Source organism: Petromyzon marinus, chromosome 5 (genome assembly GCF_048934315.1).
Source record: "Petromyzon marinus isolate PM22_M1 ecotype Great Lakes invasive population chromosome 5, UKy_Petmar_22M1.pri1.0, whole genome shotgun sequence".
In the NCBI taxonomy this organism is placed as follows: domain Eukaryota; kingdom Metazoa; phylum Chordata; class Hyperoartia; order Petromyzontiformes; family Petromyzontidae; genus Petromyzon; species Petromyzon marinus.
The window spans coordinates 17,651,344-17,667,135 of record NC_133671.1 but is presented as its reverse complement, the minus strand read 5'-3'; the positions used below and the strand labels follow the sequence as shown (position 1 = coordinate 17,667,135).

The 15,792-nt window shown below is 42.4% G+C and overlaps 1 protein-coding gene across 1 annotated transcript in view; it reads left to right on the top strand.

Moving 5' to 3' along the window:
• LOC116939154 (transmembrane protein 132C-like) overlaps positions 1-15,792 on the top strand; it is a 98,549-nt gene that overhangs the window by 70,895 nt on the left and 11,862 nt on the right. The window contains exons 5-6 of the mRNA XM_032947215.2: positions 7,657-7,800; positions 13,933-14,138. Coding sequence (XP_032803106.1) covers positions 7,657-7,800; positions 13,933-14,138 — 350 coding nt within the window. The remainder of the gene's footprint in view (positions 1-7,656; positions 7,801-13,932; positions 14,139-15,792) is intronic.

Below are 15,792 nucleotides of genomic sequence, written 5' to 3'. Positions count from 1 at the left end.
TCTTTTCACCGCGGTGTTTGGAACCTGAGCAACAGGGAGGAGAACGTGAAGGGTGATCACTACTTTTAATCGTAAAAATATATAGTTTTATTTTCGTATCATAATTACACACTGGTGTGCAATTGTACATATTGTGTTTGCCTAGATCGTTAATGGCAAAGGGCGAAATTATAATTGTAGGTCAAAACATTAATTTGTTTTCATTTAGTGCGGTAACATTTTCAAGCGCACAAAGCTATAATTTGCATGAATTAAAATGAATCCATCCGTGGATCCTTGTGTATTTTCATAATTGCTCAAATTGCAGACCGGTTTTCATTTCAAGGTGCCAATGCTGCATCGCATTGTTTTTTTACAACGGCCTTTGAAGTTCATTGACATTTTCGTACGTGTGAAAATGCATGCATTTGCTATTTTGTTCTGTACCAACCGTGTTGCATCGCTTAGAATCGCTCTGAGGTGATTGAATGCTACATGCAGCTTATTCCCACTGTGTGGCGATCCATTTTCTTGCAAACAATTTTCTCAGTTGAACAATCACAGCGGAGTCCATCAGTCATTCCAAGGAAATTGAGATAGGATTGGCATAATATCACAATATCAGAAATTACTCTTGCAATGGACAATTACACATTGGAAACCAATAATCTATTCGGTTTAGCATGTGACCATCCACATTCACCGCAACAAGGATTTTGTTACGTACCAGCCTACTGAAGTATGGTTAAGTAACCGCACGGCCGGAGAAAGCCATCGTGCAGTGACTATATTGACAGAAAGGGCTGCACATATTCACGAATTGTCCAGGTTAATGAAGAGCTCTTGGACGTGTGAAACAATGATGAGAAAAAAATATTTCTACACGGATTACAAAAAACATGCTTTTCATCGTTCCTTCAACTCGCAAAGGGCCTAAACTTACACAATTACATCTTAAATATCTGCCCCGGGGATTATTTGTTGTTGTTGTTTGTCTCTGATGTGTGATTCGGTGAGACATTTGGCACATTTTTTTTTCTATTTTGTTCTCATGTGAAGAAGTCTCCCGTACTCTCCAGAAATAGTTTGTATTGATCCGTCCTTGCCGCTTCACCGAACAAGCTGTGCCGAATCCCTGCGCTTATAATCCACTTCGCTGCAGGTGGATAGCGTGCTGTTCTTCAACAATGACTACATTTATTTACCAGAAAATTTGCTGATGGAGCTTTATCACTGGAACTCTAAGGCAAGTCTGTCAAGAGACGTAATTGTTTTCCATCGATGCCTTAAACCTTCAACTTAAAAACAGGAGAAAATGAAAAAAACACCCACAGTTGTGCCTGACAAATGCAAGCTGCCTCTAAATCCTTTATTTTTGGTGCTCAATTGCCATGCTTTGGATGCGCTCTCTTATGCTGATTTTTTTAAAAGTAAAGTTACAGCTCTGCAATTACCCTTTAAAGCACTCACGAACGGGCGTTCACGATGGGGGGCTCACGGTAGCCTCGGTAGAGGAATTTTTAATAGGGGGGGGGGAATGCACGCGTAATTTTTTTTTTACTTTTCTGAATGTTTACTGAAATAAATGAAGACGTGTTCTCGTATAATTTTAATTAAATTATCTCGGGGAATAATTGTCAATTTGAGTTGTGTCACATACTGTGATTTAAACCACGCATTTTTCGCAGTTACTTTTGTGCAAAAGCAAAAAAAAGAATCACATTGTTGTAAGACTAAACATGTATTATTAAGGTTTTTGTCGTGTTAAAATCTGCGAACTTTAGTTTTATTGCACGTAAATGTATTTGTTAATTACGGATCCGTATGACATTACCGATGTTACTTGTATCACTAAAAAGGTGTTTTAGGCTCGTGAAATATCCAAGCATGGAATTCAATTTATTATTAGGAAATCATGTATTTACTGGGTAGTGAAAGGCCTTTTCATATTTCTTGATTAGGGGAGCATATGGTATTGTCTGACCATGACATAGGGTGACGCAATAGACGAGATTTTCAATCTCACTTTGCTCTTCAGTGCACCTGCATATTGCACTTTCACAAAAAACCATGTTTTATCTCAACATCGGAGTGGCATATATGGGACATGGATATATTGGCCCTATGACAAATCGTAAGATGTTAATTTGTGAGATTAATTTTACTGTCTCTGTTATGCCCATCAACAAAAGTTGAAACAATTAATGGGCATGCATTCTTCCCATTAAACATTAAGCAGTCTATCAGACAATCGTGATTGCAATCAATGGGTTTCACCTTTTAAATGTGACCCTATCAAGGACTCTGCGAATCTGCCACGATCTGGAAACAAACGAGTGCTTCTCCCAGGGCAGGCTTTAAATGGAGCTTATACTGAAATGAGGATGAACATTGCTTTAGCTCAAATGAATATCGACCATGCAATCCATTTGCTGTCCGTTGATACCCCTAGCATGGGAAGCGTGCAGCTATCATTACTCTTGCCTTGACAAGGTTTGCCCAGAGCTAAGGCAGTTACATTAAAACACCCCCAGAGAATGAATGCACTGATGTAAAAAAAATAGAGTGCTTTATACACAACAGCCCAAAAGTGAAAGCAACCAAAAGGTTCGGGGTCATTTATGTTGGTAAAAAACAGAGACGGTGCTTTCTCACATTTCAATAGGACTGATCAAATCATGCAGAGTTATTTTTAAATGAGCAATTACTTCATATTCCACCCGACTCCCGTTGTTTCCTGTTTACGATTAGCACGGTTGGCTACGTACGGTGCGAAATAAGTTTTTTGTTACTCTTTTGTTCTTTCGCTAAAGTCCACCTGAGGACGATTGCTTGTGTAGCAATCTAAACGTCGTGATCTATTTTTTTCTACCTACGTGACTTTACCGAAAGAACCAAAGAGTATGGATTCCTGCAGTCACGAAAGCTTCAAATCAAGATTGAAGTTTTTTTTGTTGATCCATTCATTAAACGTTTAGATATTGGATATCGCATAATTAATCACACATGCCTGAAGAGTTTACGCTAAAATTGGGAATTAAATGCGTTGGTGATTGCCGCTTCGCTGTTTGTCGGCACAGTGATCAAGTCCACTCCACCATGAACCTGCTCGAACTTGAGTTCAATTCCCAGGCATGGGTAAAATTAGTCGTGAGTGATATCTGAACCGGTCCTGCCACCCCCACACCCACCACCCTCCCCCCTTCCACCCAACTCTACTCCTGCCGCAACCCGCTGAATGCACTTTGAACTTCTATCGCACCGTACGTAGCCAACCGTGCTAATCCGAGGTGCGCGGGGAAGGGCAACAAACTAAACACAAACAAAAATAAGTTCTACAGAAATTAGTTTTCAATCTAGATTTAAAAGTGCAAAGCTCCAGTGGCTTCCTAATATCGGAAGGAAGAGCGTTCCAGACGGCCACAGAAGCGCATCTGAAAGCGCGCAATGTGGTGACCGTCTTTGTTCGATGGCTGAGCCAAAATGTTCACGCGATAAATGGCAATGTCGAGGTCTGCTAGCCACGAGAGGGCTTCCTGTTACCTGTTTTCATGTTACCTTAAACACAACTCATACCGTCATCTCAGCGAATTGGATGTCGTTAATTCGAATGCAGATCTGATCAGCGGAGCAGCTTGCACTGATTAGCATGTACGGACGTGCGATCAAACAATCCCATTGACCAACAACAGCTGTGAATTATAATATACAGTTTTTTTAATATAGATCGCATTCAGGATTAAAATAAACAATTCTATTGTCACCTACTTATATTTTTTTCATGACATTGATAATACCTTTATTTAGACATTCGTAAAGTTTCGCTTGATGGACAGCCCAACTCCTAATATTGCATTAACGTGGGTTTAATTGTAAATTCGAAATTTACGCTTGCGTAAATATTTAATGATGCATCCATAACTCCCGCCTGCTGCCATGCACCTGAGCATCACCTGATTATTAAAATCGGCTGCACTTAAATTACACCTCGTATTTGTTATGCTCTCAAATCGCACAATACGTTATTAGCCTGCTCATCGCCTCATTGAGTTTACAAGCTCAACGACTGATTCACGCATGCTGCTTTATTGGTGTGGTTTTTTACAATCACCTGGAGGATTATTAAATTCCGAGTTTTTATTCTTCTTCTTCTTCTCAACAGAAAACAATGCCACAGTCAAGGCTTTCGCGTTAATCATAAAATAATCATCCACCGAATTCGTTCTCACCGATTTATGCTGATATAAGGGGTGTGCCGGGGGCGTGGAGCGATGGCACAGAGTTAGCGCGATGCACTATGAACCCGGCGACCTGAATTTGATCCTTGGCCACGGATAACGTCAGTGGTGACTGATATCTGAACTTGTTCTGGGTCGACCCCCCCCCAAGCCCCCCCCCCCTCCTCTTCATCAATCCGCGTGGTGAAGTATGGTCAAAATAACCCCCACGACTGATGCAGCGTGGGGAGGCCTTCATCTAGCAGTGGATTGACGAAGATGCGAGCTTTACATTGTTTTTCATTATAATTGTTAATTAAGGGTGTCAAAGCTAGGGTTTGGCAAAGAGCTTCACAGCATATGTATGTGTGTATGCAATCTATAGCTGTACACATATTCCTTTGTTCCCCAGGGGTTTAGTAAAAATTGCCCTCTGGCCTCAATGCAGACAAAACATCCAAGTGGTCCACATGTTGCCCATGGGTAATGCATTGTAACACCACTGCTCTGAGAAGCAATAAATACTCCCAAAATACCAATGATTACGAATTTTAAAATACTTAATATAGACTAATCTTACATTCGGATGCCATGCATTATATCAGAACATCAAGATTCTGCACAAGAACCAAGGATAAATTAAATTAAATAAAAAAAAACATGTTTCTAGGGAGTCAAGGGCAACGACTTTTGGAGACAGACAAACTGGCGAGTCACAACAATTGACAGCAAATTCAAGAACGGCAGTTGAATTGGCTTATTATTTACAGTTGAATGTACGAGACAATTGGGAGAGAAAAACAAGATGTTGTGCGCATATGCTGTGATTTGGAGCCATCAGTGAAAATGTTTTACGAGCAACTTACAAAAAAAAGGAATGCTGCTTATGGTTCAATAGTGAGTACATTAAGACTTGCGATTCGAAGGTCGTTGATTTGATTAGATCTCCGGGTGCGGCAGTTGAAACATGGGTAAGTTTATTAAATCTCCCGGCGTCCCCCGGGCCTCTGTCCAGCCAGCAGTAAGAATGGCATGAAGTGAGGTAATTCAGACCTCCTCCAAGACATCTGGGCAACGTGAAAGATTCGGCTCTGTTGTGTTCCGTCTCGTGCAGGCCCTTCTTCCAGGAGTGGACTGAACAAGCAATTAGAGGGTTATAAACTCTACTTTTTTTTACCTCTTACTAAAAAAAAGACTGAATACACGGAGAATGCGAGCGGTATCGGCTGGCAGAAGAAAGGTGTTGTGGACAGAAGCTGCAGCTGAGTGGGCAGCCTCCCACTGAGCTGCATATGTTGTAGATGGTTTCTGAAATGGTGCACTCACAATGGGAATACGTTGAGATGGATTCCTGAAGGAATACTCGTGCAGTGCATTTATCTGTTGATGATGTCATGGATGGCTGCCCGTGTGGCTTCACCTATTCCTGCTCAAACGAGCCCACCGTGGTTTAACCATAGCCTTATCCCAGTATTCCCAACCTTTTTCCTAATGTACGCTAATCGAATTTTGTAATTAAATTTGATTTGATCATGGAATGTAGCATACCAGCGTAACTAAAGAAAAACACCAAGTTCAAACGAAAATAAGTAATGTTTTCAATCAGTGCACAAGATCGACATCGGAAACATGGACGCCGACAAAGAAACGTTTACAAAAGCGAAGAGTATGCGGAGAACCATTGAGAAATTAATGGTGGGATTTACACTGAGAGACAATAAAGAGGGGCACATGGATGCGTGAGCAAATGCAAGTAGAGGCATGAAAAGTAAGTGGACTTTGGCAAGACAAATTACTGTAAGGGCTGACGGATGAGATCAGTAATGGAACGGCAGCCAAAGGCGTGAACACGGCCAAGAGGATGACCACTGTTGAGATGGATTTTGATTGAAACGAGATGGATTGTGGCATCGCGAGAACATGACTGATTGCTATAATGTGGAGAAATCTTAATCCATCAGTGTATAGACAATAGCTCATGATGATGATGTTAAAAGTGGCTGGTCATTAGAATGATGAAAGTGTCTTGTCTACCAAATAATTTTTTCCCCATACTCCACATGTTATTAATCATCTCAAATTAATAGGAATATATTACACTTGGAATGTAATCTTCCTGAATGAATGCTAAATATGAACTAAAATTAATCAAGTACCCCAGCCAGAGTAAAACATTTTGACCACATACGAGGCCCGTGTAGCAACCGCACATATTTAATTGTCCTTGCCAAAAGTTCGAAGACGATAACGTTCTGCACGGAGAATGTACAGTATTCGGGTGGCCCCATATAGACTGCTCTGAGGAAATTCCATTAGAGAGATGCATGTTGGGATTAATTCTATTTGTGCTTCATTAAGCTCACACTCGGAATCCAAATCTTGTTTGTTAATGACAGGTACCCTGTTATATGGCCCTGAGGAGATGCTTGTGCTGGCTTTAATGTGTGCGTATCTGATTACTTAGTGCCCCTTTTATTGACAGTTATAACGTTTTTTTATTTCATTGTCTAATTTGTTGGGTAACAGCCCATCTTAAATAACCGTGGTTTCGTTGTTGATTTTGTATTTTAATTACCCTGTTATTTATTGCACACGCTGACAATTGACATTCAAAGGGTAAATATTTACATAAAGCATGTGAAATTCAACCAAACAATTGTGATGCATATGCCTACAGATTGTGACAAAGTATGCACGCATTTATTTAGTTATGATACCATACATTTAGAGATCGTTAAAATAAATGTTTGGACAGGGACGGTTAGTCATTAGGGTTGGTCAGAGTGAAATCGTTGTCATCTAAGAAGGACCTCCACTAGAGGGAGCTCCACAGGGCTCCTTTGGAGCCTATCTTGTCCCCACTCGCTCATGCTGGCTCGACACCTTTGGAAGAGGTCGGACTACCCACACTTTACCTGCCGATCGGCTAATCATGGTTGGATCCATTTATAGTGCCGGGTGGACAGGGGCGTTGAGATGTCATTGTTTCAACCGCCGCACCGGGAGAACGAATGGAACTGGCGGCTTCTGTATTGCGAGCCCGGTGCGGTCATTTAAACATTTCGGTTCGATATTCTGGTGGAAGCTTCACAGGTGCAGGAGCTGCTCACATTTCTAGCGTTTTGTCCATATTGAATCATCGTCGCGAGGCTTATCGTGACCCCCAACTTGCGGACGGACGAACACACCGGTCGGCAGAGCTAAATGCATTAAAGCTCAGCTAAAAACGGCTCGTCGCAACAGCGGTGCCAGTGTCCTGCGCACAAGCTTGGCTCGTATTGGACTGCCGTTACGAGGGTTAGCGCCACTGGCCAAATTACCGGCGGACAGGCAGATAGACAGACATACAGACCAGTCGGAGCCCGTGCATGGACAGCCTTCGTTGTAGAGCGTCGGTGGTGACGGCGGCGGTGCGGTGCGGTGTGCGGTGTGCCGCGTGAACGACCCCGGCTCCCCGCAGGCGGAGGAGCTGCTCAACACGGCGGTGCTCACGGGCCGCACCGTGGCGCTGCCGCTGCGAGTGCTCGTCGTGGAGGAGAGCGGCCTCGTGACCGACGTCTCCGAGGAGGCGCAGTGCTACTCGCTCGACGAGGACGTGCTCAAGGTGCGGGCGGTGTTCGTGGCGGGGTAGCCGCTCGTTGCGATGGTCCGCTGTTCGAAGCCAGCGGGCGCCCCCGGTTGTGAACCACAACGTGCACGCTGCTGCCTGCCTCGCGGCAGGTGCTAAAAGATCCCGTGACGTGGATCAAAAATGAGTAGGCCATGTGTGTGTGTGTGTGCGCGTGTGTGTCTAAAAACGTGTTGTTGCAATGTTTTCCCTGGTTTGATCCCAAATGTGCTGTCAATGTTCGCAACGCGAGACGATGTACCCATGCGGATCTCTCACAGCGCATGGCCCACGGAAGCGGATAGCACAGAGCTACCTCTGAGATCCCTTCTTCAAGTGACCTCTGGTGCGCACAGTTGAGGGCAGGACTTGCCCACCCACTCTGGGTATGAGAGTGACTTTGGTCCCATGACAGTGAAACTGATATTTCATTCTCACAGTTCGAATTGAGCCCAATTAAGTGCGGAACCAAATTTTTATGGGATGTGTCCTTCATTGGAATGTTAATGTTAGGTCACTGACAGCCCCAGCGGCGCCTTTGTTTGCCATATCTCCTCTGCCTCCAACTTGTGGACAGAAAGGCAACCCGTATACACAGGCACCCATCCCATGTGCACAGACACTCCTCCAATGTACCCAGAGACTCCTTCTGTGCACATAGGCACTCATTGTCCATGCTGGTGCGTTTGGTTTTTAAGATAAAAGTGTAATTACTGAAAAACGAGCTAGCAAAATATGAATGCATAAAAACAAACTGCGTGTGATTCATGATAGCACACATCTTTCAAAAGTCAACAACAGTATAATGATGAATTAGACAAACAATGCATTTCAGCTAGCTGCTGATAGCATCATAAGCAAACAAACCCACCACTGAACAATTTTTCCTGCTCTCCATGTCAGATTTAGTAAAAAAAATATTGGTGTGCATTGCCTATCTGTGTACTCCTGTTTACAGGAGCCCATGGTTTTTTTTTTGCAGCAATAATGACAAAACATTTTTCAATAAATCAACAGCGGCACGACTGTTGTTGCACGATGCGTGCATCTTACATGTCTTGGCTAACGTGTGTAAAATCGGTGCCGCTCTGTGTACACACACGGTGATGCTGTCAATTTTACAAGTCGAGTATTGGGAGAACAAAGAGACCAGCCAATTTAATTGCTTGTGAACGGTGGCGCTATTTTAATTCATTGCCGTGAATGTAATTCCATTGCTCTCCAATGTTTTTCTGGAGGTGGAAACCCCAAAAAACACGTTGGAGAGCTGTGCAGAATGGGGTGCGAACGGCTACGGAGTAGCATAATCCATAATAAAGGTTGTTGGGTTAGATCGCTTTATTTATAAATGTGTCGTAACCCTCCACCACCCGACACGGTCAAACAGTAAAAAAATGTGTCACGTTTACAAAAGACAAATAGTTTACTACTTTAGCCCACCGGAGTGTTGAAGAGTGAATCAACATCATTTACAATTTTGAGTACGACGTTTCGCTCGTAATTACATCCAGCATCATCGGGCAATTTGCTATAATGGTGATGCTGGATGTAATTTCCAGCGAAACGTCGTACTCAAAATTGTAAATGATGCTGATTCACTCTTCAACACACCGGTGGGCTAAAGTAGTGAACTCTTTGTCTTTTGTAAACGTGACACATTTTTTACGATTTAGCCAACGTCGGGTGGTGGAGGGTTATGACACATTTATAAATAAAGCGATCTAACCCAAAAAACATTATTGTGAATAATATTGGTCGCGAAAGCCTACGCGTTAAACTAGCATAATCCATATTCTTGGTTCTTTCGGTAAAGTCACGAAAGAACCAAGAATATGAATCCCTGCAGTCACGAAAGCTTTAAATCTAAATTTAGCATAATCCAATTCATGTTCGCACCAGCCACGCCACACGTCCATATCTGCCACCTCCTGATCTCTAGTACTCCAAACTGGCCCTTTATATCCCCTTTGTTTTCCCAATTCCACTCACCTTGCATCACCCGTATGGGTTATATTTTCATGTCAGGGGGTTTAAGTCCATGAATAGTCCCCCTCGCCTGGCAGATGTTGATTGCTGCCAATGCCATTGCATTTAAATAATACTGCAGTGGCACTAAACATTTATAGCCCTTGACTGCAGCTGTTTTGAATTAACTCAGCCTTCAATCTCTCTGGAATTTGGAAATTAAATGCCACTTTGGGGAACTTCAAGCAGTGGTTATCCCGCAGATGGACTAGACCCTACCATAAGAACGTGGAATTGCCACCACTTGCTCACATTTAAGTAGCAAGACATTTTGACGTGCCACCTTTTTAATTACACCATGTTAGCGTCGCTCCTGGACAGACATGGATGGCCAGATTAGGTGTTGATCACAACAATCCATCATGTGCCTTGCTGCCCTTATTAGGCACTCAATAGTACTTATTCCATTAGTCTGCAAGGATAAATGGCAAATATTCGCGCGTATTTGTCGTTGTAAGGGAAATGGTGGTGAGTGTAACGGTGAGTGCTCTCCGCTGCTCTGCTGCTGGTGACCTGAATATACATCTTTGGCTATGCACAATGGCAGTGACGATTAGCATCTGGGGAAATCCTAAACGAGAATGTCTAAGACTAAAATGAATTCCTGGTGGAGCATTTGAAGACATCGTTCCTTTGTCTGCCACTTGCCATTATATCCCTTAAAACTAACCAAGGGAGATCTTTGTTGACAATTGGATGATGTATTAATCATAAGAAAATAAGCCGACTTAAAATAATGTTGCCAACTATTTACACGGGAAAGCCTCACTGGGTCTCAGGATATATTTGTGTTCAGTAGGGTTCTGTCATTGGATTGTTGGGTTAATACCATTAATGCTAAAACAAATACTCCAAGAAGGCCCGTGTGGCCTATGGGTCGTGTAAAAAAAGATAAATGTTTTATCTGGAGACACAAATATGGGTCAGAGGCATCTTGTCTGTTTATTAATTTCTTCCATCAACGAGTGTTTGGCTTTGGGAATAAACCAAAGGAGCCGGAGAAATGTAATGCATACAAAGGGGTGCCTCTCCCTTCTGCTGTCATATGGTGGGGAGTTGATCAGCAACACTTACATCGTCCTGTGAAGGTTGGCGAGTGAGTGAGTGAGCCATTGGACGGCTTCAGGAGTAGGCTGGTGGATATCTTAAACGCTGCCAGCAAATGAACGAAGTGGACAGTGGCGTCACTATGTTGTCCATGGTTTCAGATTGGGTGACCTTAGCTGAACCGTGGGCAGTTGCTATTTGTCCCTTGATGTAGGAAATAGCCGTTACTGCGGTATAGATTTTTTTTGTAATCATGGTTGCACCCTTTCTCTCTCTTTCTCCATGTATATGTATGCATACGCTGCATAAAATGTGTTTAAAAAATATATATCTGCATCGCATTAAATTAACACTTCACTGGATGTGCATTAGCTTCATTAGGCTGCTGCTGCAGAGTAAGTTTTTAGAAGTTAATAAAATATCACAGCATGACTGTTTGTATGTATCATTTTAATCTAAAACAACAATTCTCGATTTGCATTTGTAAGTAAATATGGAAGAAATAATTGTACGCCTTTAAAGAAAATGCCGAAAAATAGTTACTCCCTCTTGAGAATGTTTCTTAAATTGCTACAGTTGTAAGAACTACGTTATACAACTTGAGCTCATCACCAAAAATTATTGAGAGGTAACAGTCATCATTAGCCACTGTTAAGAGTTTTGGTTATAATTCTGAAACGCTGTAATGACAGCCGTGGCTTACAAACATGGGGACAATCACTATTTATATTCTCTTTGATCCTGTGGCTATGCAATTTGTATTAATCGGGGGGGGGGGGTGTCAGAGAGTAAAACAAAACATTTATGCTTTGCTCATTATACTTCTCCAGTAATTTTTATTCGAAGCAAAAATTAATGGCATCCTTTGGGTCAAGTTTCATAATACCCAGGTCACATTAATATGCGCATCAACACAATGACATCCTGTTAGCCAAGGTCTTTAGTTTTGTTTGTATCCAAAGAAATAATTAAATTACAGAAATCATTACGTGCATCACGCGTCATTTTAGCTCTGCCATCGGTATCTCATTATGAACCTCTGCAGGTCGATGAGGAAAAGTGTCCTCTGTCTGCTAGCTAATTTGGATCTAATGGGCAGGGTTTGCTTGGGTCTTGGTCTGGCCATTGACTCATCATTGGCTCATCAGTGGGGAAGCCTTGAAGTTCTGCTTATCAGCGGGAAAGCCTCATCAATGGGGAGAAGTCTCGAGGCTGTGCTGTGTTGACCCTTGGAGAGCTCTGAATACAACCACATATTACCCAGCCTAAAGGATAATGGCGGATTCTTATTTTTAATATACATACATACATCCACACACAAAGAGTGAAGAGGTAGGGAGGTCAACGGGGGTGTGCAGGATAAGTTCAGATTTCACTCACCACTGATGTTAGTCGTGACTGTAAATATAACTCAGGTCGCTGGGTTCACAGCACAGCACACGAACCACTGCTCAGCTGCCCACGCACTCATTAGCGTGGCGAAGTTCGGTCAAGCAACCCGCACGATTAACATGGCATGGGGAAAGTCTTCGTCCAGCAGTTGGTTTACAAAGAGTTGTTCACATGTATTATCATTGAAGTAAAAAAATCCGAGGCGATATCCTGCTCAAATAAGTATTGAGGCGGTGCTTTATCGATTCTTTATATCCCCGAGCCAGTGGTAGAATTTTAAATTCGTATGGTAGGAGTGTGTCTATCAATAGGACAGCCCACTGTTGACATCCCCAAAAAATTGGCATTCATTTTGTTGACTCCGGAGGGATGATGGACTGAGTCAACTCCTGACCAGGATTTGAACTTGAATTACCATTATTATTATTTACAGTATACAGTACAGCATATGTACTGTAATACAATTCAGTACATCACAGTATGTGATGCCTTTTTGTAACAGCCTGACATTTTGCTCTTAGTATTTTCACGATATACGAATACTATATTTAAAAAGAAAATTGATGCTATCCAAGCAGGTGACTGTATATATAATTGAAAAGAGCAAAACAATGTGTATCTCATCAGCTACCAAAACGTGTTCTACGTTTAAGTCAAATCTGCAAATAACAAAAAATATTCATTGTATTTTTGTTGAAAAATTGCAAAAAAAAGGAAACATGCCTCTTGGAATGAACAACTTAATTTCTGTGACAGATGACATTAAAATCTACCTGGGCAACAGGCCTCTTCCCTCAAGGCAAATGCTCTGTAGACAGATCAATGTCTAGAGGTGCATTGCACGATTCCCAGAGTATGGTTTGAATTTATTTTGAAATTGGTATATGACTTGCGTGGCGACGTGCACTAGGTACTTTAATTTTGAACGAGACTGTTGAGACTGCGGTAAATAATGGGATCTGCTGTGTTAAGCTTCTTATTGGGTCTTTCGATGAATGGCTAAATTGCCAACGCACTCTGTGACACGAATTTATGAAAGTGTATGCAAATTTTTCTACATTAGGCCACATTACAGGCTCAGTAAAGTGTTTTTTGGAAAGATACTATCAGCTCTGTCAATGACCCGAGGCTTATTAATTGCTTTGCCAACCCAGAAGCATTTTAGATAGTGAAAAAACTAGATTTGTTGGGGAAGGCCTTACACTAAAATAGCACAAACCAATTAAATGTCAGATACAAATACAAAGTGTATGAATCTTACAAAAAAGCATTTTTTTTTTACTAACTTGAGTGATGCATGCTCAATTTGCAATTCACACCTCATATGACTACATTTTTACATTGTGCAGTTCAGTGAATCATAATGCAATGTTACCATTCATGATACTGAAAAATATTATTTGGTTTTATAATATAATTTTTTTCCCCACAAAATATTAGTAACTCACACCACAGAATGGTTACGACCTTCCATAATTCATTCAATACAATCAATTTCGGCAGATTTATTGGTATTCCAGAAAATATAACAACTGCCTCGCAGTGCTAAGAAGATTAGAGCACTAATATTGCTGTCAAATACGTTGATTCAGTCTTTTTTTTCCCCCTCTGTGCGGAGGATCACAAATATTGATTGTTTTGTAATTTCCCCACGATGGCGGGAAGGTGTCAGCAGGCTGCGAGTACGCGTACGTCAATGGCAAGGAGAGACAGGGCTCCACGCGGGCTCGCGTTCACGTCAGCTACGAGCACATGCGCGCCTCCCTGGATCTGACCGTCTGGATGCCAAAGCTGCCCCTGCAAATACAGATCTCTGACACCGTACTCAACCCCATCAATGGATGGCAGACACTTGGACCCTCCACAGGAAGGTAAAGCGCCTCCGATTCCCCCGGCACCTCCGATTAGCACGGTTGGCTATGGACGGTACCTCCTGTGACTGTCACGGAATGGGGAAGCCTTTATTCAGCAGTGGGAAGAAAAGGGTCCTAAATATGTTTTGTTCAGAAATTGAGAGAGTGGTAGCAGGGTGGATGCTTAACTCTGGTGACCCGAGTTGAATTCCCAGCGACAGATAACATCAGTGGTGAGTGACATCTGAACCAGTTCCGCTTCCAATGGATCCTTATATTTAGTGACGTAAACAAAGCAAATCTTTTAAAGAGGTACACTTCAACTTTTCCTCTCCCTCTCTCCATTATATGATCCTGATGGTGGGACCCTGGGGTCCCGAATAAACGGGAGTCAAAATCTTATTCATTTATTTATTCTTGGCGACTCCGTCCCAACGCGCACATAAACGCCGTGACCCACCTGGTGCGGATCATTCTGTTGTCATGTCGTCCAAGCGCAGCGAGGACGAAGCCGCGGAAGAAACAAAACTTTTAAACTTTGCTTAGTGCATTGTGTAGAGCTCGTCGAGAGGAACAGATTGCCGTATCGTTCGCCTTCAACAGACATAAAATGACATCGCAACGCAGTTTACGCGAGAGCCGGAGGCTTATGGGACCCCGGGGTCCCACTATAAGGTTCATGTGGAGAACTGGAGGAGGCTCTGGGCTTTGGTGGCCACATGAATGAGGAAAGACATGTTCAAGAGATGTCCGGTCTGTTCTGTTATTTTCCCACAATGCTACTAATGTCTATTTTCTATTCCTGTTAATCATTACCGGCTCATATCTACCCCGACTGATTATAACTGCATTATAGGTAGATATCCAGTGAAAAGGGGGGGTGGGGGGGGTGGAAATCAACGACTATAGGTATATTCAGCATTCTCACTTTTAAGCGATGGGTGGCAATGGCATTTTTTCTGGAGAACTATATCATGTCTCACTCTCCAAAATGTTTTCTTTATTCAACTATAAGTATAGCACTGTACTTCAATGTTTGGCAGCACAAGATTGTCCATCACATTATATTTGTTCACGTTTTGGGAAATTGCTGTCATCCAGAGTAAAGGTAATGATATATATTTATCAGTCTTCAGCCGAATTTGTACTCCGAGTATTTCACCGTTGATCCAGATTGTTAAGCAAAATAATTAATTGGTTGCAGCCGTGTTTGTGATGTGATTTTAACTAAATAAAAAATGGCTGCCAGAGCCTCTGCCGATCTTCTAGATAATGTAGGTAATGGAAAAAGTGAAGTGTACCTTGTCAAGCTACTTGCTATATTTGTATCATAAACTATTAGGGGTGCACTGTTTGGGTTAACTGGGAGCGGAACTGCTACAGATATGTGCTCCCAGATGTCTCTGTGGCTGAGAGGGTGTGTAAAACCTAGTTTTATATATTTTTTTCACGTGGAGGGACAGATACGCGAAGGAGGCATATTTCCTCCTTATTTATGTATTGTTTCTATGTCTACAGAATTGCACAGCACTCTCGTGAACAAAGTCCGTGAGAAAGATCCACTTTCCCATTGTTCTCTATCCGTTGTTCTGCCCTCTCCCCACTTTCATTAACCTGCAGATGACACAACGTGGGGGGAGGATGGTCAAATTAGTCCTCATTTCCTCTAGGC